This window comes from Dermacentor variabilis, chromosome 6 (genome assembly GCF_050947875.1).
Source record: "Dermacentor variabilis isolate Ectoservices chromosome 6, ASM5094787v1, whole genome shotgun sequence".
NCBI lineage: Eukaryota > Metazoa > Arthropoda > Arachnida > Ixodida > Ixodidae > Dermacentor > Dermacentor variabilis.
Window position 1 is genome coordinate 96,349,310 of NC_134573.1, and position 25,271 is coordinate 96,374,580.

At 45.2% G+C, this 25,271-nt stretch overlaps 1 protein-coding gene across 3 annotated transcripts in view; it reads right to left on the minus strand.

The window, feature by feature from the left end:
* The window catches only part of LOC142584938 (uncharacterized), a 55,667-nt gene that overhangs the window by 14,957 nt on the left and 15,439 nt on the right, over positions 1 to 25,271 (minus strand). For 2 of the 3 annotated variants that reach the window (XR_012828982.1, XM_075695300.1), the window contains exons 2-3: positions 16,883 to 17,028; positions 3,391 to 3,497 (exon numbers count right to left, since the gene is read on the minus strand). Coding sequence is in view for 1 of the 3 variants with exons in the window: in XM_075695300.1 (XP_075551415.1) it covers positions 3,391 to 3,497; positions 16,883 to 17,028 (253 nt within the window). In the remaining 2 variants the exon portion in view is untranslated. The remainder of the gene's footprint in view (positions 1 to 3,390; positions 3,498 to 16,882; positions 17,029 to 25,271) is intronic. The other variant, XR_012828983.1, reaches the window with a different exon arrangement.

The window sequence follows — 25,271 nt, forward strand, 5'->3', positions numbered from 1 at the left end:
TAGGTATTCGTACAAAAATAAGCGCAGCAATTGTGGGTGTCGCGGATAATTGCAGCTGTCAAGAGGCGAATATGGCGACGCGCAAGGAGCTCCAGAGGACATTGTGCACATTGGACACAGTGCCAAGTTCCAAACGAGTTCCTTGCATCGTGTTTCCTTTCTGTCTCGCTCCTTTCATGTACACAAGCGTTCTGAACCACTCCCCGACTCGGTGTGCCAGACAGCAGCAACAGCAGCAGCAACAGGAAGAGGCAAATAAAGCTTCGCTTTAATAAGTTCTGTTTACGGCCAAAATAGGCCAAGGAGAGGACAAGCAGAAAATCACTAGACGCTGAACACTTCTTTACTACGCAAAAAAGAACGTTGCAGAAAAATGAAATATTGCTGTCACTGTGTTTCCGGAAAAGAGAGACAGACATTAGTCGAAAAGAAATGCCAACGGCAGGACAGAGCCAAAGTGCTCTGACGCGGAACACTCGTCAACGTTGCGAACAAGAACTTTCTACTGCTAAAGAAGTCTTGCTGTGACTATATATGCCGAAAAACAAAACAGAGGCTGGTTGAAGAAAAAAAAAGGCCAGCTACAGGACAGAGACAAAATAACTTACGCAGAACATACGTCTACGCCGCAATAAGGGGTTTCTGGTAGAAAAATGTTTTGCTGTCTCTAAGCTTGCGGGAAGAAAGACAGAAACTATTCCAAAAGAAAGAAAACTACCCGAGAGAGATACAATCCTGGACGTCTAATTGCTGTCTACGCCTCAGAAAAAGAGCTTTCTAGTAGAACAATGTTTTGTTGTCACTATGTTTGCGGCAAAAGAAAAGAAGATACTGTTCCAGAAGAAGGGCAAGAAAGGGGACACAGGCCGAATAGCTTGACGCGAAATACTTATCTAGGCTGCAAAGAGGAGCTTTCATGTCGAAACAAGTTTTGCTGTCACTAAGTTTGCGGGAAAAGAAGGAAATGGCTGGTAAAGAAATATGGTCAGAGTCAGAGAATAGACAACATCAATTGATGCCTAACGCTCGCCTGCGCAGCATAAATGCGCATGGTCTACACAATAATTATGTGTTTTGTGTACACCACTCACAAACATGGCCGAACAATAACCCCTAGATAATAACTAGAGGACTGGAGCAATGGTGATGGTTTAGGACGGCTATGATCGCCGGGCAGAAAATTCAATTGCACTAATACGACCAAGGTTTCCGGATCCGTCTTCCCCTGTCTAGCTCGTTTTGATCGAGGCATATTTGATAAAAACTTCGTATATGTTCAGCAGTTCCGATACTGTGTGCTAACCCACATTTCGCGACGCAGTTACATCGACCGCACCCATGGGACGAATGCTCAAATGCCTCAGCGTGGTAAAGCACTTGCTCCTCAGATTGGGCAGCAATGTTCTGCTCAGGATCATTATCTAAAGGAATCGTTTGCATCAACAGAAACTTTGCCATCCATTTCAGCGTTGCTACCTTCTGTCTTCTACCAGCCACCGCTGCAGCGTCATTAGCAGGTTCTTTCCTGAGCTCGTCGGCTGACAGCGCGGCTCCCACTAAGCTAAATATAACGTCGGGAAACACTACCTCTCAATTGTCGCGCTATCCGATTCTGCCTTCAGGTTATTTGAAATACATTCGTCTCATATTAAACAGACGCAGCACAATCAAGCTTGCCTGTTTTTCTATAGTGATTAAACGCCTCAAACTACTTGACAAAGGTGTGGTGAAGCGTTGCGATGGCTAGTGCATCAGGCCATCGAAGCAGCAGCGTCCGCCAAAGCTCGAGCAAGATGGGTCTCCAGCTTGTTGTTCATCCAGACCACTTTCATCTAGCACGTTTAATATCCTGTCAGTTCACAAAGCTCAGGCTGCAAGAAAAATGCATGCAAACTATCACCTTGTACACTACCAAGGCTATCGGAGTGTCTCAGTTAGTAGGACTGCGTACCACGCTAAATAATTGTCCAACAAGCGGACGCCCACCTGCCGAAATGCATGTTGTAGGCAAATGTGGCTATTTATGTTTTTATGGCGACGAAAACCACCTACCAGACTATGAAATGCGCTCTGCTGATATAACTCTGCAGTTATTCACGGCACAATAGATTAGGGGAATAACTCGACACTCAGTCGCTATACTAGCTATTTGCATAATTGCAAGCGTCATTGCGTGTTTTAAGTTTCTTGTATTCACCGAACTTTACAAATGGCACAAAAAGGGGAAAACGCAGCGTACTTCAATGCTCACATTAGGATACGGGCGCACCAGGAGGGTGGTGGCGTGCAGTGGCACGACAGGGTCAGATGTCTAGTGATAAAAGACGCTTGTGCAGCGATTCGGTTTGGCCTTGATGTGGCTGTCGACCAAGAGCGAAACATGGCTCAGCTCTCCCCCTTAAAATTTTCAGTATGTCCTAACCATAGAAATAAATGAATTACCATAAACACTGCTAGCCTGATCTCAATAATCGCGGGAGGTAATAAAAACACGATAATGCCGCGTATTCAAGTAAGTCAAGTTGCCCCGTGTTGGTGGGAAAATGACTCGACGCCAAGGAACAAGACTTGCGGGTCCAAATGCAAAAACTCAGGCAATTCAGCTACAGTGAAGGCAGGTTCAGACAAATAGCATAAGGTTTTTTTTTCCACGTTTCATTCGATGTGCTCCAAATTCCTGAGGAAAGGGCAGGCGTCCACGATGGCCTCGCTGGCCTCGATGACCCAACAATGCCTGGAGGGCTACAACTATTGGTAGGAAATTAGTAGTCGTGGGAAAGCGCATTGCCGACACCAACCCGGTAGTCGCCAATTGTGACAGCAGGTAGGACGAACTAGGTCCAGCATCTTTTTAACCGTATCTGATCGCGCAGTATTGCTAGTGTTTGCCTGATGGAGAACACCACCCAACACGGTGCTGCCAAAGATCCCCAGAATTTTTTCCAAGTGCACATCCCCAGAATGAACGTCAGAAGTATCCTGATGCGAAGCTTCTTTGCCTTCGTCAATGTAAGCTCATATCGCTATAAGAAAAATTATTCTGAAACAGGAACTCACTCAGGCAGTGTCGCCATTGTTTTTCCCTGAGACAGTACCATGCGCCGTAGAGGATCAGTTATTAGGCAAAAAAGCAATATTTCGGATTGTGTATCGAAAATAAAACGCAACTACGATGTGGAGAAACGTGCTGCGGAGTCGGTCAAGAAAATCGTGCTCTCGAGAGCACAATTATTCTGCCTTTTTACTTCACTACTGAGATAAACATGTAAGAAGCAGCTGATAATACTAATTTACTGTGAGAGCAGGTTACTTGGTCATTGCTAAACGTGTGATATAGTATAATTAAATATGCTAGTAAAATGAATCGCCGGAATGTGAGATCAACTTTACCTCTGGAATCTGTAAATGTCATCGAAGCAGGCGAGGTTCCATGTCGAGAAGAAAATGTGACAGTCCAATTTTTAACTTTAAATGTTGGTTCGATCCTGCGGACCGAGCTATAAATAAAAGAGAGATAATATTTATATACTTAGAAATAATAAAAATCGGATATTGCAGCTCAGCTGCTGCTTGATCTTTCTGGTAACATAATTTTCTGTATATTTAGATGTAAATGATTTCTTTTGAATCCGAAATGATTATTGCGAAACTAAATGGGCAGACATCAAGCCGGGCACTGTGATCGCATGCACTAGAGCCCGAAACAAATTGTAAAACAGAAAGTTCTCAACGTCCATATACAATTATGCAAAAATTTGGAAGGTGATATTATCGAGTGAAGAATATATCTTTAATAATTGTGAGGTGTATGAAGTATAGTGCTACGCAATTTGCAGCTGTGAATGAGTGGTTCACGTAAGCTTGCGTTCTCTAACTATCTCTATGAATATTTAGGTAATAACAACCGTAGTAGCGTAGTGGCTATGTCTTTGTGCTCTAAGCCCGAGAGGGCGGGATCCAATCCCGGCCATAGCGGCCGCAGTTCCATGGGAGCTACATGCAAAAACGCCCGCGTCCTATGCGATGGCTGCGCGTTCAAGAACCCCAGGTAGTCAAAATTATTCCATGGTGCCTCACTGCTGTGTGCCTCATAATTAAATTGTGGGTTGGCAAGCAAAACCGAAGAACTTAACTTCAGTATTACAGTGGCCAATTTTTAAGCAAGGTATCAAAATTCAAAGTTCAATTAGAATTCAAAAAGAAAAAAACTTCCGGGCGTTCTCTACAAAATTCCTTCCCAGAATTGCCATGCGTGCTAGGTAGGCGAGACGGGGAACTTTAAAAGAATTCTACAGCAGCATCGGAATGATGTAGCCAAAGGGCACACGGTCTCCACCGCCCTGGCAGAGCATCACGAAAAGACTGGACACAGTATTAAGTAGCATTCGGCTTCTATCATCGAAAGAGAATAAAAATTATCATCCCTTTCGCTCCTTGAATCATTCTGCATACAATCTACTACTAACATAATAAACCAGACACGGGGACCCCTCCCTGAGTTGTACGCAAGCGCATTACGTCTTCCGACGCGTATATAATAAAAACCACCATGCATTCGTTCATTGTGAACAAGGCACCCGTATCGGGCGCCGAAACGTAAATCTGTGTTTTGAAATTTGTCAGTTGGTGAGGGTACGTTTATTCAGCCAGAACAAATAAGGGCAATACGGTTTCAGAAACCCACCTTAGAAACTCGGGAGAGCTGCCAGTAGTTATAAATAATGTTTGAAGAGGGTGCAACAGAACTCAATTGAGGGGGAGTCGGAATGCTCATCCATCAACGAGCAAAATGGAAAAGAGTAAGTTCCAAATTTCAATAGCATGTTTGTTGTTATGAGGTGCAATGAGTGGAAAGAAAACTTGACTTGGTGTAACGTATTTGTGGACCGGAAACAATTGCACAGAGAAGAATCGAGAGTTAGTGTAATGCCAAGAGGTGGTATTAAAGGTTTATGGAATGATGCCGAAATTATTCTATTAGGTGGCATGAATTCACACATAAAGGATATACGTCGGAAGTGGGAAGCCGGCAATTGACCATTTATTACTGTCTGATGACACAAGCAATTCGTGATAAGTTGAGTGCAATGTTCGTTGGCGAGGAGGGGTATAGCAGCATAGGGAGAGACGATAAACGCATCCTTTTGAAAATGGGATATGCAGTTGGGAAAGAGAGCAAGGAGCGCAAAATGGCCAGTGCAAATTTCAATACTAAACAAATAACAAATACAGTCACAAGAGTCGAGGAAGAACATGGCAAAGGGCCAAGCAAAGAGTAGGAATATAGTGAGGTTCTAAGTGTAATGACGACAGAATTACGGAAAGAGAAGCAACCTGCTCATTGGAAAGGGAACAAGAAACCGAAAATATGGTGAAGCAGAGAGATAGGAGAAGCGAGCGCCGAATGGTAGAAAGCATCTCGCAGCACAGGCAGGCAAAAAAAGCACAGTCGTCGTAGGAATATGTAGCCAGTAAATGCGAAATATACCGGGAGAAAAAGTCTATGGTTTAAATACTCGTGTAAGCAAAGGTAGAAGGTGAAAGTGGGCGTTGCTTCTCAGAAATACACAAGAAAAAGAAGGGTGCACCTATAATATCTGGAAGTCTAGAACAAAACAACATTATATCATAGACGAAGATATAAACAAACTGAAAGGGGACGCAGCATTAAATTACATCAGAAAGAAAAAGCGTAATCTTTCGAAGACAATGACGAGATTGCGGTCGATGAAAAAAGGGGAATGAAAGAGAGCCAGATGGCAAAGGAGCTGGTGCTGACAAATATCAGCTGGAAGAAAGTCGAAGACAAAATTACAAAGCTCACAGCCACAGCGCTAGACGAGGTACCCGTTAGGCTGATTAACGAACTAAGGTGAAAAAGTAAGGAAACTGTTGAAAGCAGTAGAAAAAAAAAGCCTAAAGTATAGACGACTACTACACAGTTGGCGACATAGTAGAATGAATTTAATTCATAAAGGTAAAGGAGAGAATGATAGAATTCACTCCCATAGGCTGTTGACCATTACATCGGTAATATACAGGCTAGCAATGCAGGTAATTAAAGCTGCAAGCATAGGCAGAGAATAAATGGCATTTTGGGATAAATTCAGAATGGGTTCAGAATAGGTAGGCGTTCAAATGATAACTTATTTATTCTTACTCAGTTTATTGAAATATCAAGCGTAGAAAGGAGGCCCTTATGTGTTGCCTGTTTAGACTTTACGTGAGCCTGTGACAACGTGGGCCGCAACGTATTGTGGGATATTCGGAAAGGGGAAGGCTTGGGTCACGACTGTATACAGCTTCTGAGAGAACTTTACCTAGAAAATACTGTTTGCGTTGAATAGGAAGGTATGAGGTGCGAGAAGAAAGTTGATATCAAGAAGGGACTGAGGCAGGGGTGCACTCTAAAAAGCGTTTTCACCGCTTGGGTTATATTTTGTCCGCAAACAATAATCTTCATCTGTCTTGCCCACATTTCCCTTGATTAACGCTGTGAGCCCGGTACTTCCTAGTCGCGAAAGGCTTGCGGTTTATTAGCTTGACGTAGCATTCTCGACATGAAAGGAGCGAGCGCCGAGGTTTCAAGAGAGGGAACGCTAGCAAGCCAGATGACGATTATTGTTTGGGGACATAAGCCCCAAATGGCGTAAACTTTTTTTAGAGTGCTTTATGCCTACTGCTCGTTAGGATGTACATAGTGAGGATGAAAAAGGCGCTAGCAGGGAGCAATATCGGGTTTAATCTATCATACAAAGAGGTGGCTACAGTAGTAAAGCAGCACCTTCGAGGTTCGTGTTATGCGAATTTGTGTTCCTAGATAACACCCGCCGTAGTTGCTCAGTGGCTATGGTGTTGGGCTGCTGAGCACGAGGTCGCGGGATCGAATCCCGGCCACGGCGGCCGCATTTCGATGGGGGCGAAATGCGAAAACACCCGTGTGCTTAGATTTAGGTGCACGTTAAAGAACCCCAGGTGGTCAAAATTTCCGGAGTCCTCCACTACGGCGTACCTCATAATCAGAATGTGATTTTGGCACGTAAAACCCCAAATATTATTATATGTTTCTAGATAACAAGCAAAGTGACATGCAACGTCTGGCTAATATCTGTTGAGAGGAAGACGAGAATTTAGGTCTGTAATTTAGCGCTAAAAATCTGGTGCTAAGGTATTCAATGAAAACAGCGACCAGACAGTTGCAATCCCAGGGTCAGGAAATACCTGGCGTAAAAAAAAAATATAGATGTCTTGGTATATAGATAAACAAAGGCTATATGGAAACACAAGAAAAAACAAAAACAGTAAAGGGAAAGGGAAACAAGGCCATAATGAAACAAAGATCGCTACGCGGATACAATAAGTACGATGTGCTCCGAGGCATGTAGAAAGGTGTAATGGTTCCAGGACTTACATTTGAAAATGCGGTTGTTTGCTTAAAATCAGGGGTAAAATACGGGCTCGATGGCAACCAAAGGTGATTGGGACGTCTCGCATTGGGGGCTCAAGGGAAGATTACAAATGAAGCTGTGCAGGATGATATGGGCTGGACAAGTTTTGAAGTGAAGGAAGGTCACAGTAAAATTAAATACGGAGAACGACTGACGAATATAGAAGAAAGTAAATGGACTGGGAGCGTGTTCAGGTATTTCTACAGGAATAGCATGGAGGCTAAGACAATCAGATGGGTGGCGGCAATGAAAAAAAATCCTGCTATCAGTAACTGCATAGGAGAAAATAACGAAATCAGCAAAGAAGCAATTTATGACTTAATTGGAAGCTCATTACTCAGCGAAGCGAGATCGGGATACCTTAGAACACGCACTTCTAAAGCGAGATATAAGAAGGAAGAAGCGTGTGCTTGCTGCAGTAAAGGAAGAGAAATGATTCAGAATGTTTCATTACAATGTGAAGATATCTGCCCAGTGGTTGATTTAGGAATTACTGGTATCCTTGAAGCACTTGAGTTCAGCGAAAGCAGGGGGAAAGTAAACAGGTTCTCAATAGAAATTAGTAAAAGGCGATTGGAATAGTGTTGGAAGAAAAGTAGGGAAAGAACAAACAACGCAGGCGTACAAAAACAAAATTCACAATAATGGTTCAGAAACTCTAAATATGGGGATTCATCGATTGTTCCTTTTTAAATTTTTTGTTGTATGTAGGACATTAAGCCTTAAAATAAAAAGAGCTTGTAGAAGGATCGACATGAGGGCGAGTTGGTACTGGTTGAACATCTTGAAGTGGCGGCGCAATATGACGAATACAGAAGTCAGGAACACACAGGACAGCGCTGAACTGACAACTAAATTTATTCGAATTCATACACAAACTTATGTGCTAAACCCACAGCCACGTGCTCTCCCATTGATGGCGTCATTATCAGTGCGCAGGCAAAAAAACGCAGAACCCTGTAATCTAGTGCTACACTATGAGGCGGCTTAAAAATTTGATTTCACTGTTATACAACTTTAACAATGGCATGCTTACACAACGCGACCTTCTTTCCTGATAAAGTGGGCCTCAATAATCTCCCTCGTGGCCTGATTTCTATGCGCGGAAAGTATTGTGGTGTTTTTATAGATTGGAGTGGATTGGAGCCTCTATCGGCCAAACAGGTCGTTGCCTGAATATTAGATTGTCTGAGCGCAGACGCTCGCTAACGGGTAATGCCTACTCACATGTCGGGCGGCATTGCTCTGAGCATAGGTGCACTCCACCCGGGGCCCGACAAAGTGAACAAGATGCTCCGGAACCTAGACGACTACGCCATGAGCCGCTTGACAGACTACATCTACTAGTGCTGGTGGAGGGGCGGGATAGCCGACAAATGGAAGAGGTCCGACGTGATCCTCATCCCCAAGCCGGGTAAATCCTTAGAAATAAAGAGCATGCGGCCGATCTCTCTCACTTCCTGCATTGGTAAAGTGATGGAGCACGCTTGCCTGAGTAGAGTTAACGGATACCTGGACTCAAATGACCTGGACCACAGCAACAGGATCGGCTTCAGAAAAGGGCTCTCTACCCAAGACGCCATGATACGACTCAAGGAGCAAGTCATAGGCACCACGGGGTGAGGCTTGAGGGCAATACTTGAACTTGATCTAAAGAATGCCCTCGACAGGGTCAAGCACGCGGCCATCCTCGACAGAATCGCGCAACTCGGCCTGGGCGAACCTACGTATAGTTATATCCGAAATTTCTTACGGGATTAACAGCTAGAATCAGACTGGACGAGGAGTAGAGCATCCAGGTGGACATGGGCAGCGCTGGCACACCACAAAAGTCCTTCATGTCACTGATGTTCTTCAACCTCTTCATGATCGGACAATCGGAAAAACTGGAACGAATAGAAGGCATTAATCACACCATTTATGCAGACGACATTACGATTTGGACCACGAAGGACGTAAGAGAGGGTGATATGGAGAACAGAATTCAAGGGTCAGTGGATGCAACCAAAAATCATCTGGAGGGCACCGGACTAGAATGCTCGCCGGAGAAATCGGAACTGCTGCTATACTGCTCCAGGAGGGTAAGGTAAACCGTCCAGAGACGTAGCCGAACTACACAAAAGGGGAATCAGATTAACCACGAGAAAAGACACGGAGATACCCATGGTCCAAAAGATTAGAGTCCTGGGTCTCTGGATCGAAGCCAGGGGAACAAACGCGGCAACTATAATGCGCCTGGAACAGAAAGTCACGGCGTTCGTTCGGCTAATACAGAGAGTCTCCAACGCCAGGAGGGGCATTAAAGAAAGAAATGTCGCACGGCTCGATCAGGCTTTCGCGATCAGCCAAGTGGCGTACGTGGCGGCATTAGTCCACTGGAACAAGGCTGAGAAAGACAAAATCGATGCGCGCATTAGAAAAGCATACAGAACGGCACTGGGGCTCCCCGAGTATACAAGAAACGAGAAATTACTACAACTCGGGGCACATAACACGCTGGAGGAAATCGCGGAAGCACAGAGGATAGTGCAACTCTAAAGACTCTCCGGAACGAAGGCGGGTATAGAAATCATGGAAAAGATCGCCATTCACCACCACGGATTGAACGGCGCCAAGACGCAGATTCACCCACACTTCCGAGCCGCAATAAACGCGGAAAATAGCCTGAGAAGCATGGACCCCGTGCACAACATCGAGAGAATTTGCCGCACGAAAACGATTATCAAAAACCACGGCGCGCGGGAGAGGGTGCTCTTCGTAGACGCCGCCCGGTTCCCCCGATACCGGGACGACAATGGTGCTGTCGGCGCTGACAATGGTAACTCCCTCTTCGCAATGGCGGTCGTATGCACGAAAGGAAAGACCGTGACTGCATGTTCCGTAAGGACCAGATCATCGGAGGCAGCGGAAGAAACGGGAATCGCATTGGCTGTAATCAACGGTCAGCAGCAAAACAGAACAATAATTAGTTACTCCAAGACGGCTATTAGGAACTTCACAAAGGGTGGGTCTCCACCGAGGCGGGCAGAATCCTGGACTGCCGAGTAGAAGAGTTCAAGAAAGGCAAAGTCATACCCAAATACCTCAAACGCACCGGCACATATGGCCGAAGTAACCACGAATGCCCCTCCCAACCTCAACGAGAAGGCCCACCGAGCCGCGCGAGAACTAACCCCCCGCGGCTCGGACAGTGGCGGCCCAGCACTCCGCAACACCCGGGGAAGGGGGAAGGACTGCGGCGGAGGCGATGGAGAACACGGAGGAGGCGACGACGATGAAGTAGCGATAAAAGCCGACAGGGACAGACTGGTCATGTAGCACCACATACTGACACACTATACGAAACAAAGTGAAGCATACCCGCAACCCCACAAACAACTCGACAGGTCTCAAGAAACAGATTGGAGAAGTTTGCAAACCAGAACGTTCCGAACTCAGTACATTTAAACAGAGTAAATTAGACACAATACCCAGACGCAATCTGCAAACTCTGCAAGCATGAATACGCGGACATGGTACACATTTTATCGAAATGCACAAAGATCAGATCAATATATGTAGAGGACAACATGGAACCAGACCTTCTCGAGGAGCGATGGCTAAGCGCTCTGGCTAGCTCGGAACTACCCGACCAACTATGGTCTACCCAGCAAGCTGGGGCAGCGGTGGAAAGGCTATGCTTCACCTCACATAATGCCCGGGTGGCCTGATCCCAGGCCGGCAACCTCGCAGGTCCTTTTCTCATTAAAGTTTTTTCCACCCGTCCGTCCCGGTTGATGAATCAGTGGGGGAGGGATTGAGCGACCAAGATATTTTCTGCACATTTTTTTTACCATTGAGGACCCCAACGGCTATTGTCACTTTCCTTCTGCGAGCCTTCGTCACGTTGAGTTAGACGCGCTCGTCGGTCGGCCTTGATGAGAGCCATGTTGCATTCTGCATTCCCCGCACTTGACGGAGTTTGTGATATGCACTTTCTACTGCCCACAAAAGAAGGAAGAAAAGCCACTGCACTCAAAATTCTCTTTTGACAAGACTAGAAAGACCCCGAGAACGGTGGCATTGTTCCGATTCGAATTATTTCAAAAAAGGTCACGTTTTAGTGTGGCGGGAGAGAGAGACAAACGAGAGAATGTGACCAGCAGGCGATAAGAGGTTGGTATCTTAGGTTTTTCTACAGTTTATCTCGAAAATTTTGAAGGACTTCTAACAAAGAGCTCATCAGCATCATGGAGAGACTGGCGATGAAGTAAATCATGCATCTAATTGGTTTAGAGTGCGAACTCTAATGAGACGCATGATCCCCATCGTCACTTCCCATTACCACGTGCAACTTGTGAGCACAAAGCCACCGTCACCAACATAAGGCGCGCGGCTCAGAAAAATTCAGCATGGAGATGGGAAGAAAACGAAAGGCACTGTGTAATTAGCATGAAGATCTCCAGATCGCAACGAAAGCCAGTGAAAGCAGCCGCGAGTTAGTGTGCAAGTATTCCAACACCGAGATTATTACCGATCCAGCGAAGAAGCACTGCGACCGACTTCACGAGAATCTGGCGTCATCTCGTCATAACTCATAAGATGCCGACCCGGGAAGTTGAGAAGGCAAGAACATCTCGGGAGACACTTTTTGATATGTTGTGTAGGCAAGGTGCGAAAGAAACCGAAGTGGACTGCGTAATCCATGACTTCGTTTGTGCTCTAGCGTACATTGTAATAAGCACGCACCAGGCGGACGGACCTCTCCGGGACTTCGTACGCAAATACCCCAAGGCCGCGAAGACCATGTCAACAGGACAAAGACTTTTGACAAGGGCATTCTGAAAATTCGCCATGATACAACATGTGAAAGTGAGTTTTATCGTCGACGAATCCCCAGACATCACAGAAATGCCTACCATCAACATTCTTCTGTGGTACCATAGCCAAAAAACTAAAACCGTGGAGAAGCGGGTTGCTTCGGTTGACGCAGACAGAGTAAATGCTTCAATCAGCTTCACGGTGGCCAGCGTAGTCAGCAAGGCCCTCCTGACTGTAGGCAAGAAGTGGAAAGACGTTGTAGCTGTAGCCACAGACTCAGTGGAGAAACTGTGAAAAATGGCATGAAAAATTTCTCAAGCTGAAGGGATCCAAATATTGCATGTGAAAAATTTAGCATGACTGATTCTTGTGAGTGTTGACCATGCCATTTCCTTACCACGCATGTCAACAGTTCGATCCGTAATGATCAAGTTTGGAGCGTTATTTAAGCACGCTAACAAGCTCTACCAAAAGCACACCGAAATTTGTGCTTCTAATTGCCTCTTTGGACCTCATGTTAAGAAGCCACCCTGTGTTGTCCCGAAGAGATGGCAAAGCTTCTACAAAGCGCTTGAGGTTGGCAAAGAAATCTGGAGCTCCTTAACGGAACTTACTGAAAGCTCGCGTGATAGCAGCAATGTGGCAGCTATTCGAGTGATATTTACTGAAAAAGAAGTTGTTTATGTGAACGCAATCCTGAAGAATGACGCACTCGGCGCCCTTTTAGACGCCGACAAAACGCTTGAAAGCGGAAAACTTCTGATGCCCAACTTTGATCATCTGGGGCGCGATCGGAGATCTTTGTTCGATACACGTTCTGTTCGCTTGCTGCAACGACACAGAGTGGCAGTATGCAAAATTTCCGAAATTTCTGAGAACGGGGTGGAAAGAGCAGCCAATCGGCAAGCGATGAACTCCAGGGAAGTTTACTTCCCTCGTTTGCCGTCTGCCTGCAGACAGTATACTACAAAATGAAATGTTTCTCGTCTTCCAATGAATTAAATCTTTATCTAAAAAAATATTTTTCTCTTCTCAAGCTTAAACATGCTTTGAAATAGTAGTAAGTGAATACTACAATTTATAACCGTTATTTTCTCTGCGTCGTCCCTAGGTGGTGTCGCGGACAGCGAGAACAAAGAAAGAAAAAAGAAACGACGGGAGCAGTGGCGCACTTTCCTTGAGGCAGCAAAAACATTCCAGTGGCTCGTTGGCACCGATGACGGGGTCGACTTCGCTGTATAACGAACACACTATTTGTTTCGAGAAACGAAAGCGACGTCGGAATTCGCTTTCTGCCATTTCTTCAAACGCTGTTCGCAATGCCACCCGCTCTCCTTTCTCCTCGAGCAACGCCAGCGCAAACACCGAAGTTCCCAACGCATGCGCCTTTTTTCTCGAATTAAGCTATGGCTTGGATCCGAAGTGCTAATCAGCTACCGAAGCCACCCTTTCGATCTAATCCAATCCACCAGACGCGCAATGCCAAGCGGATCTCGTAACGAGTGATGATCGCTCCAATCTTCCCAAATCCCGCCGGGTTCGGTGCCTAGCAGACGAAATGCTCGGTGGGAGGATGATTGACAGGAGCATGTCGTCATTTTGACGTCACCAAAAACGTGGCCGGGCTCCGCGGCTGGCGACGTCGGCGCGGAGTAAGGCAATCGCGCGCGCCGGTAACCGAACGAACGCGCCGAACAACGATCTCCGATCGCACCCCTGGTTAACGTAAAGCTGCGTCAAACGTCAAAGCACGTTGGGAAGGGTTCTGCATGAAACTCGCCACAAAATGGCACTGCACTGTTCAACCGGAACGTCTAAAAAAATGAAAGAAAGCTAAGTCGGCGGAAATTGGGAGCCGGTATAGATGCCTTTAGGATGCGTCTACTGGGACAGTCATTTCATGGCTACCGACCTCTGTGCATGTCCGTAACCGACTATGTAGATTCACTTCATGACGAGTTCACCCAATACTTGCTAGAAACAAGCCCCACAAGCACAGCTGTTGCTCTGATTAAGTATTGGCATGACTATACCGCTCGCTACCTGAGGCTGGCAAATGCTGTAGTGACATTGTCGTGCCTAGCTAATGAAAGCTATGATGTCGCGAGAACTTTCTCCCTGCTGAGATACGTTGAACGACCAAACAGGTCTCGAACGGAGGCCGACACATTGCGCATGCATCTGATAATGTATGTAAACAGGGTTATGTTAGAAATCGATGGCCAGCTTTTCCTGGGTAAAATGTTTCATGTCTCCGAAGTTGTGAATGCTCTTTACTGTTATCATTACTGATTCATTTCCAAACAAACGCGAAATTCCCAAGAGCATTTGCAAGAAAACCCTGCTGTCCCCCCTTGATTACCAGCTTGAAACAAACACCAATTTGAAAGCGTCAGATTTAAGAAGCCCGTGAGACCTTCTGATAAAATGAACCTTAGTGTATCACTTTAGTACATCCGTAGATTTAAACCAAAAGACCCGTATTTCGGAATGGTTTCACAAAAAGAACTGATTTCTCCCCGATTATCAGCTTGAAAAATAGCACCCAATTTTTCCCCCCAGTTTAACAAAATAAATATATAAAACCCTGAAACGAAGAACCGTACACATATGGAAATAAAGCACTGCATGATCGGATGTCTGTGTCCACGGCTGCTGTGAACCGCGTCTACGCGTCACCCATTTACTACCTCTCACGATTCCCGATTAGTCGCTGATCACTTCGCTCCGTTTGCAATGTGCCGGACGTGACAGCTGTCCGCGCCAGCCAATACATCACGAAATGAAAAGGCGTACAGAGATGCGCTCAAATTTAGTTAGTTTCGCGTGTACAGAATCTTACTGAGACAGGTTCGCGCTGCTTTCTGTGACCCCGAAAATTATTGCAATTAATTTCGTTGCTCTTTGGGATACCTGTTGGGCACACTCGCCGCTCCTGACGTTGTGACGCAGTTAGCGGAAAGCAGCTCGGCTGTGGTGAGAGTTACTTTGACATGTACTGAATATTGGTGGAACAAGTTCGTGACGCTTTTTATGGCCCCGCAACAACATATACCTTCTTTCGGTACTCACGCTTGTCGAAAACGTGACGATTTATTGCCAAGACTTACAACAAGGGAGTGTATTGCTCGCGCTGGCAGAACTCGCAAAGAATAACGCCAAGGAGCTCAAACACCAGGAACATTACCTAAAACATTCTGTCTTCTGAACGACTGAAAAGAGTCTTTCCACCCACGCAATTCTCTTGAGTGATAGTAGAAGGAATTCTGGGAGCGTATAACGTGGTCTGGTTGAGAGCCTATGTTGTGGCCACCTTTGTCTACGTAGCGTACCATTGCTTCCGTTGAGGCCAGATAGTTTAGAAAACGCGGCAGTCGACCGTGTATTTGTCATCTTAAAGTGCAAGAAATAATGGCCGCCAATGGGGGAATGCTTGCAAAGAGGATGATTATGTCATATTTTATGTATGCTATTGTTTGGGAAGAGTCAGGTATTTTCTACGCTGCATGTAAAAGCGAATTACTCTTGTTTGTAGTGTCGCCCATTCCCAACTTTCACACGTTTCGCCTCTACACGCAGTGTTCCTGTGAGGTGTCAATCCCACTATGACAAATGCTAGTAATTAACTTTTTTTCAGCTGACGCAATCCGGTGGATCTTCGTACGGGAACTACTGCTGCTTACCTGGTGCCACAACATTGGATGAACGCACCAGAGATCCGGAACCAACATTTATATAGGGCAAATTAAATATTTCTTCATTTCATAAGGCGTCATGCGTCTACTTTATGAAATTGCGCGTGACACATGCATATACGATGGAAGATTGTGAAGATCGTTCGCGCTCATTTCTACTAAATACTAAAACGATTCCGCACAGACAGCGCGTGGTTGAGCAGTTGAAGCGAAAAAAAATGCTGCGCCGATCACCACAGCCGGCGGGCCAACAACGCGGGCCGAAAACCAAAATCGGAAGTGTGGTTCAGATATACTAATGCCGGCGGCTTGGTGCGCTACAGTCGACTGAGCCGCTGGGCTCTATGGACGGCTACACTCTTGTTCAATTTCTTTCTTTATAATATGGTCATGATAGAACATAGTGTCAACCAGTTCATAGGTCAGCCAGTTTTGGCAGCCAGTTTAAACCGTGAGTGACGCAACGGGCTGAAGACGTTCGTCTGCCGCAGCTGCTAAACGAACTGCCCGATCAGAGGCTCAGCGACGCCGACGTCAGAATCTAGATGCGCGCGCCGCTGAAGCATACGCTAAGCGCCGTCACCGGAAACATAGTTGTGTGTAACTGTACGTACATATATGTCTCTCAAATTCTGTGACTCAGTATATTGCGAAATGAAAACGCGTCCCCTAAAATTTCATTTAGGGGAGTATCGCAATCATAGGTAGTTCTTTCGTTAGAATAGTCCGAAAGGTTGACGTAGTAGTTCTGCGGAAACCCGCAAGGTGGAGAGAAGTAATGAATAAAGGGAATAAAGGGAAAATCAAAAATTCGTCCTGGTCCGGGACGAATTTTTCTTCCACTATGAGGCTTTTCTTTCGAGGAACCCGTATGGATTTCCTTTGTAGCAATTGCTACGAACGGGTGGATGTCTGATTTTCCCTTTATTCGATACTCACCCATCGCCGTTATTTTGGGTCCTCTCCTCCAGTGTAAATCTGTTGTTATGGTTATCGCCCACTTTTTGATAGCGTAAACATCGCCCGTCATTACTGGGAATAGTCGTGGTTTTGTGCCTCCAGCTGTATTTGTTGTCCTTATAGTACTGCAAAGGGGCCAAGTAAACACTCGTGTGTGTATCATACTTGTTCACCGCACGTGGGAGCAATATGTTAGCGTACAGTCATGAACACATGTATCAAAGAGCATCCTATTCAACATTACGGTAATTGTCTGGCTGCACTGCTGATATTGTTTCAACCCTGCTTCTTTTAGCAAATTTACTTTCCTGAAATTTCTATAAGTTGTTTAACACAAGTGCCTTCACCACAAAGCCTAGTTTTCTCATGTTTGAATAATAATAATAAAATTATACAATATTAAATTATTCTGCTGATAACCTAAATTCAGGCGATATACACGGTATCCCAGGTAACTTTAGGCAAATGTTAAAAATTTGCAGAAGCCACGCAGCTGGACGGAATTAAGGTAACATTGTTTGCCGTCGCTTGCAGAGAGTCAGATTATTTTTGCATTCCGCCTACTCACATAATCAGTCCTTAATACTTATTCAGCTTCTCATAAATGACAGCTGGATGAAAATGGTCAATGAGAAAATTGTAGAGCAACATGAAAAACTCCAACACAGTTTTCTGTTGCTCCATACGTGCAACATAAAAGTGTTTTTCCTAAAACGAAACATGCCCGCTAATACATGCAAAGTGCTTCGAGCGGCGAGTCGCACGTTTTTATTTTGAAAGTGTTTGCACCGTGCCTTTAAAGCGTGTCTTACGCGGATACAAGAACACAGAGCCTTGGTGCATGTTTTCTACGAGTATTTGGAATTCGGCAGCATTTGAGAGTCTTTTTGAGCTTACGTGGAAGACTTAGAAAAAAGTGGACATTTTCTGCATGTTTTGAGTGCGGTATGCACGCAGGAGTTTTGTTGTTCTTTAGCGCGTGTTCTGTATGTGCAACGCATAAGAATGGTTCGTGCCTGAGTTCCACGTATTACAAATGAGACTTGTCCGCAAAGCTACAGCGACTGTGGTAGCACATCTGGGAAGTCAATGAGGCTCTCCTTTGCACTGTTACGAGCAATAAGAAGGAAGATAGAGGAAGAACCGACTGTTCATGGCATTTGTGCTATGTATGATATCTCACTCACCAATTATTTATAGCTTGTTCCTGTATTCTAGCTTTTCTCTCTTGCAGCAAGAGAATCTAGTTTTGTGGAACTCAAAGGAACATGAAGGCTCGCTTTGGCAGCACAATATTTTGGGTCCAATTTATTGGGTCAAACGAAGCCTGGTGGATTTAAACGGATTTCGGGCGTTTGCGCGCCATGAGGTGCATTGTCGCTTGGAATGACTCTTTCGTGTCAGAGCTTGCGAGTAGGTTGTGAATCCTGTTCTAATCTCATAATTGTGGGTTTCGGCAAAGGTTTAGTGATTTGATGGCTAATTTTGTGCTTTTAATATACAGGGCAGGTGCATTGATTTGCCCACTAGACCTGATGGCGTGCGGTGCGATCACGGCGCATTCCGGTGCCATGTGGTCGTGTGTGTCCTTTTGTGTTCCCAGGGAAAAGGCAGCAGAGAAGCGAATGCTGGGACCTCAAGCTGCAATCTGTCATCCGCCAACACTTCTTGAACAATTGCGGAGGTGGCGACTGTACACCGACGCTTCCGGCAACCTTACAGCTGATCCCCCTCAGGACGAATCTCTCGGCGATGGAGTCTGTCACGTCTTAAATGAGAAATGGGAATTCCGTGGATGCTTCCCACGAGGCAGCTTTTTTATAAGCAACCACCTCGACGGAGGGGCCAGCGTCGACTACTTCCATGCGTGCTGCGTTGACTTGACGTTTCCAAACTGTACGCACTTGCCTGGCACTCAGGGGCGATCCCTCAATATTGGAGGTGGAGTATGGCGTAACGGCGCGCCTTCAAGGGCGGGATTTTGCTAATGATTCGACAATTGTGATGGGTCGATGCACAGTCATCAGATTCTCTAGTCAAATCAGCTAGGGAAATGAAGTGCTTTAAGAACGGACGGCTTTGCTGCAGTGAGTGTGTCCTGGTGTGTTCTGACGTGCACTCAGACACGTAGTGAGCTCAGTGATTGAAAATGGTCCTACATGGAGTGTACTTCCATATCTGGAGCCTGAGTGAATGCAAAATAAACCGCTTTTATTTCGTTTCTGTTCCCCGATGTACTCATCCTTGTGACTGGAGGATTTCTGGACTGTACGCCACACTGAGCCGCAACAAAATTCAGAACGTTTACCTGAAGAACTTTTTCGACGTTTTTTTCTACAAGTGCATAAAATGCCAAACGGCGTTTAAAAGTACGGTGACCGTTGGCATTAACGAACAAAATTACGCCACGGTCAAAATGACTTCATAAGACACAACGTGCTCTCTTCAATGATGAACAAATTTCACAACGGAACTTCAACAATGTCATCTTCAACCAAGGACGCACACACGAAGTCTCACAACCATGTTTCCATGCTTGCGCTGCAGCAGCTAACTACGGTCACAGTGCTAGCCACTGCTCTGCGATCACTTCGGCAGTAGTCAAGTAACCAAGTTCTCAATTTGGCAGGCATCTCGTTGCGTGCTGGGGACACTGGGATGCAGGAAATTTGAAAAATATCGCCGCAGGCATGGGTCGGTCGGGGAATCGTTCGTGGGTTCGGATGATCATTTTATGCTAGTTGAGTGCTGTTCTCAGCTGTTTTGTACGTTTCTTTGGCATTATCCGGCGTGACATAACTGTCCTGATGCTTTGTTCCACGTGCTTTTGCATCAGTGCTTCGTGATATCAGCTGTATTGTATGTTTTCGCCGACGGTTTACTACCACAATGGCGGTAACTACGTTCGCCGGCTTCGTTGTTCACAATGCGTTTTTGTACGTTCCACGTCGGAATAACACCGTTTTTGGTAAATAAAGTACATTACATTTCGTTTCTCGTCCACAAAGGTATTAACCGCGATAATTATTGATAACAGATCACTCCTGTCATGCTGGTTTTCGTCTTCATTATTTTTAAGGCGAAGCTTTCTTTGTCTTTGCGTTCGACTTTTCCACTGCTACATTTGCTGTTGCTGTCTTGCATGCCGCGTTGGGGGCTGATTTAGAGCATGCATTTACATGGCAGCTGCGCAGCAGAGAGGAATGGCGACGCGAGAACCTCGTTTGAACCTTTGCAACCTGTCAAATGTGCCCAATGTCCAGTGCAGCTTACTTGGTGTCGCTATGTCAGCTAGGTTCTTCCCAGCTTTATTTATCTATCATCTTTGCAAAAGCACTGCAGAAACTGCAGCGCTTACCTTTCTGCTAACGTGCAAGTTCAGGCCGAAGCTAGATACAATGGAACAGGATGTAGAAAGAGGCGGCATGAAATAGGGCAGAACTGACGCCGTCACGAAACGAGTGAATCACACCATTGCCACTCTTCGCTCACAGTTCCAGTACAAAGGGGGTGGGGGGCGAGGAAAAGATGACTTGAGAAGGCAGGGAAATGTTAATACTGTACACACCACAGCGGTTGCGGGCTAACTGAAGCTGCGGTACTGTACGTTTGTGCTATTTCTGGAAAATAAGCACCATGCGAATTTGTCGCGCCGAACATTGACGTAGAGCAGGCAGACGCATACCCACATTAAAGTATCGTAGCTTTTAGGCGACACACCGCGCAAGTCAAATGAACACGTCGCACGTCAAATCAACACGCTGCGGTAGCCCTGCTGCTAACACATTGCTCGTGGCCACGAGTTTTACCCGACCATGGCAGCTGCATTTCGACGGGAGCGAAATACAAAAACGCCAGTGCAAGCTGATTTAGGTGCAAGTTAAGAAAGACTAGGGTGTCACAATAAATCTGGAATCCGCCTCTACGACGTGCCTCATAATGCGATTGTTGTTTTCGCACATACAGCCCCATAATTTAACACCGAAATGAATATTTCTTTTTATTTAGTCATACTGTTGGCCCGGAGGCCGTTACAGGGGTGGGGTACAGCACAGAAAATGAAAAACATAACGTACATTATACACAATGCACGCAAGTTATACATAAAACACTCTTTTTGAGCATACATTCATAAAAAGAACCAGGAAACTAGTAACAGCACAAATACAAAAGCAATATGCAGGGACAATAAACACAATCTGTGTTAATCTAACATAATGTACATGATTTTGTTTAGGACATGATTTGCCTCAGATTGTTTTCAAATTGTGTTATGGTATCGCATTGAATAATGGCTTTTGGTAGTCTATTCCATTCATTCATTGTTCTGGGGAAGAAAGAATTGGCGTATGCATTAATGCGCAGTTGAGATATCTGGAAATTATGTTCATGTGTACCTCTTGAGGTTCTGCCTTGTTTTGGTGCTAAATAGGGAGTAGTATTTATGTTGAAATGCCCTTTGCAAAGCAAAAAAAGAAACTTAAGTCTGGCTACATGGCGTCGTTCGGCTAGGGAGGGTAAGTTAAGTAATTGCAGCATTTGTGTAACAGAATCAGTTTGCGAGTAACGAGACAGAATTAATCGAGCAGCTCTTCGTTGGACTCTTTCAATCATGGTTATCAATACTGTTTCATAAGGGTCCCAAACGATACTGGCGTATACCAGTGTGGGTCTTACCAGATACAGGTAGGCAGTTAACTTACAGTCTTTCGAAGCAAGCTTGAGCTTCCTACGCAAAAACCAGAGTTTCATTTCTGCTGTCGCACAAATGTTTTTAACGTGCTCCTTCCAACTCAGATTCTTGGAAATAGTTACGCCTAAATATTTAAGGCTATCAACTGCGGCAAGTGTAAATGAACCCAGGGTGTAGTTAAAGTCAACAATATGTTTTGTCTTGTTTGTGACACGAAATACAACAGTTTTATTTCTGTTAATTTTCATTTTTGAAATTTCACACCACTGTTCAACCACCTGCAGAGCTTCGTTAAGAATTTGCGAATCATCCTGGTTGTTTATCTGTTTATACAGTAAGGAATCATCTGCGAAGAGTCGCACAGAGTCGCACCCTTATGTCTTTGTTAATACATTGCGCAATATCGTTAACATAAGCAAGAAATAAGACTGGACCCAACAAAGACCCTTGTGGAACACCCGATGTGACGTCTAATAATTCTGATTTGGAGCCATTAATTTCTACGTACTGAGTTCTGCCTATGAGGTATGCACGAATCCATTGTGTTACATTGTAGTTTATGCCAAGATGAACCAACTTATCAATGAGCTCTGAATGAGGGACTCTGTCGAAGGCTTTGGACATGTCAAGACAAATACAGTCAATTTGCTCCTTGTTATCCAAAGCGCTCGCAAAATCATCAATTGTTTCAACCAGTTGCGTCACTGTCGAAAGATTTCGCCTAAAACCATGCTGATTGGAATATAGAAGTTTGTCCTCCAGGTAGATGTATATTGATTTTGATATTACATGCTCGAGAAGTTTACAGCATACACAACATAAGGAAATGGGGCGGTAATTTTCAATTTTTTGCCGGTCTCCTGATTTGAAAACTGGGACAACCTTGGCCATTAACCAGTCATTTGGGACGCGTTTTTGTTCAGGTGACGCTTTAAAAATGATCGTAAGATAGTGTCCAATCCATTCCGCTATCTACGTAAAAAAAACATTTGGTATATCGTCGGGACCATTAGATTTTTTTTTATGTTAATGTTTAGCAGGAGGGAAACGACGCCTTCGTACGTTACGTTTACGTCCGGCATTTCCGAAGAACGATGATCAGGCATCTGATATTGCGACGCATCACCACCAGACCGCGGGGAAAAAACAGACTGAAAAAGCGTGTTGTAATGTGACGCTATCGTTCCGTGATCGTGCAGAACCGAACCGTTCATGATAATGCTATGTGGGTTATTTTCGGGCTGTGATAAGTGACGCCAAAACCGGCGTAGCGAGGGGACCATAAAGTTGGACAAGGTTTCGGTGTAATACTTTTCTTTGGCTATGTAAAGCTTAGTTCGTAATTGCCGTGATAACAGAGCTATGTTTTCTTGTTTCCTTTTTCTCTTCAGTCTTTGGCGGGCGATCTGTCTGTTTAAATGAATTATTTCTCTGGCTACCCATGGATTTTGTTTCTTTTGTCTTTGTTTTCGCAACGGTACAAACGTTGAGATACAATACGAGACAATATCTTTAAACCGCAGCCACAAGTCATTGACGTCACTTTCCGCTCTGAAACTGTCCAACGTAAATGATAAGTAGTCGATAATGCTCGTGTCATTGGCTCTGTCATACTGGCGAACAAATGTGGTCTTTTCTTTAAGTCGGGCAGAAGTAAGATCGGTTTTAAGTTCAACAGAAATAAGTTTGTGATCAGATAGTCCACTTTGAATTTGTACTTTGTAATTATCCAAACATGCATCAAGGAAAACAAAGTCAAGCGTAGACTGTGCTGATCCTGCTATACGTGTGTTTTCACGAACAACCTGCGTCAAATCATGATTGAAGGCGATAGCAAGAAGAACTTCGCAAGAAGCCCGCTCTTTTGCATCAATTGTCAAATTGTTCCAGTCAATACCCTCGAGGTTAAAATCACCCGCGAGAATCAGCTTACATTTCGAGGGTTTAAGTCCCTCCAAGTGGCGTTGTAAATCTTCTAAATATGATACGTGCGCGCTTGGTGGCCTGTACAACGCTCCAATAATGAATGACGAATTTTCGAAGCTTATTTGACACCAAACACTCTCGTGATTCGGAATGCCTTGCATCTGTAGGCACTGAATATTTTCTTTCACTATGATGGCTACACCTCCTCCTCGCGATTCTCGATCATTGCGAAATAATTTGTAGCCGGGTGGTATAATTTCATCATCTTTTATTTCGGAACGAAGCCATGTTTCACTAATAGTGACAATATGTGGATCGTAGCTAGCCAGTAAGTATTCTAGATCAGTAATTTTATTCGTAAGGCTCCTAGCATTGAAGTTAATTAATCGAAAATCAGAATACTTTAGGCTCACATGGCTTCATTCCGAGCCTTCGGCCGGTGGAGGGTTATTTCGGCGTATTCGTACTCGGCGGTTCTTAGAGTAATCCCAAGCAAACACGTCGCTGTTTATTGTTAACTTGTCATAATTAAGGTGGACGCGTTCGCCATCATCACGTTCCTGTGTTGCCGAATTCCAGAGCAGCTTGCGTTTCGCCAATGTTTCCTTGGAAAAGTCATCGCCAATCGAAATGCCGCTTCCTTTAAGTTTCTTGCAGTTTTGGTACAGTTTTCATTTTTCTCTTGCAGTCATAAAGTCTCAAGATCACTGGTCGAGGGTGCTTACTATTGTTCTTGCCAATTCTGTGAATTCTTTCTACCGTGTGCAACGTCACACCAAGTTTTTCTTCAAAAACTTCCCTTAGAACTTTTGTGTTAAGGTCATCAGCGGATTCTTTTTCGCTTTCTTTGATTTCAAAGACCACGAGGTTGTTTCGCCGGCTTCTGTCGTCTAAATTTATCAACCTCTCCTGTTGCTTCACGACGGTCTCGTTTAGTTCTTTAACAGGTTTTGTTAACTTAACGATGCTATTTGCTTGATCCCTAACAATTTGAATGCTCTTTTCTACACACTCGAGCCGCTTTCCGAGGCTATCTAGATCCTTTTGAATTGCTCTTTGCCCATCGCAAAGCTCCTTCAACAAAACCTTAGTGTCAGGCCCTGGATTTAGCTCTACATCACCCGACAACAAGAGGCACATAGATGCAAATTCGGAAAAAAGCACACTCGGGCACGGCAGCACTACAACAAAACGGTTGTCGTTTCTGTAACCAAATTTGATATAGTAACTGACCTGCTCGAGGAACAAAAATCGCTGATTAGACGGCATGGCGGTTGCGGTGCTGCCGTGCCCACTGAAGCCGACTCCCAAAGGTGACAGGTTTATAGGCTTGTCCCAGACAGTAGTCGTCATTCCATGGCATCCGGCTTTGAGGCTGTCCAACGTTCCAACGCTGATACCGGCCGCGTCAGCAGCCGATCCGACGATGCACATGTCCGGGGCTTGTGCTTGAATCGATGCGCAAAGCAGCAGTACCTGCTCGAGGAACAAAAATCGCTGATTAGACGGCATGGCGGTTGCGGTGCTGCCGTGCCCACTGAAGCCGACTCCCAAAGGTGACAGCTTTATAGGCTTGTCCCAGACAGTAGTCGTCGTTCCATGGCATCCGGGTTTGAGGCTGTCCAACGTTCCAACGCTGATACCGGCCGCGTCAGCAGCCGATCCGACGATGCACATGTCCGGGGCTTGCGCTTGAATCGATGAGCAAAGCAGCAGTACCTGCTCGAGGAACAAAAATCGCTGATTAGA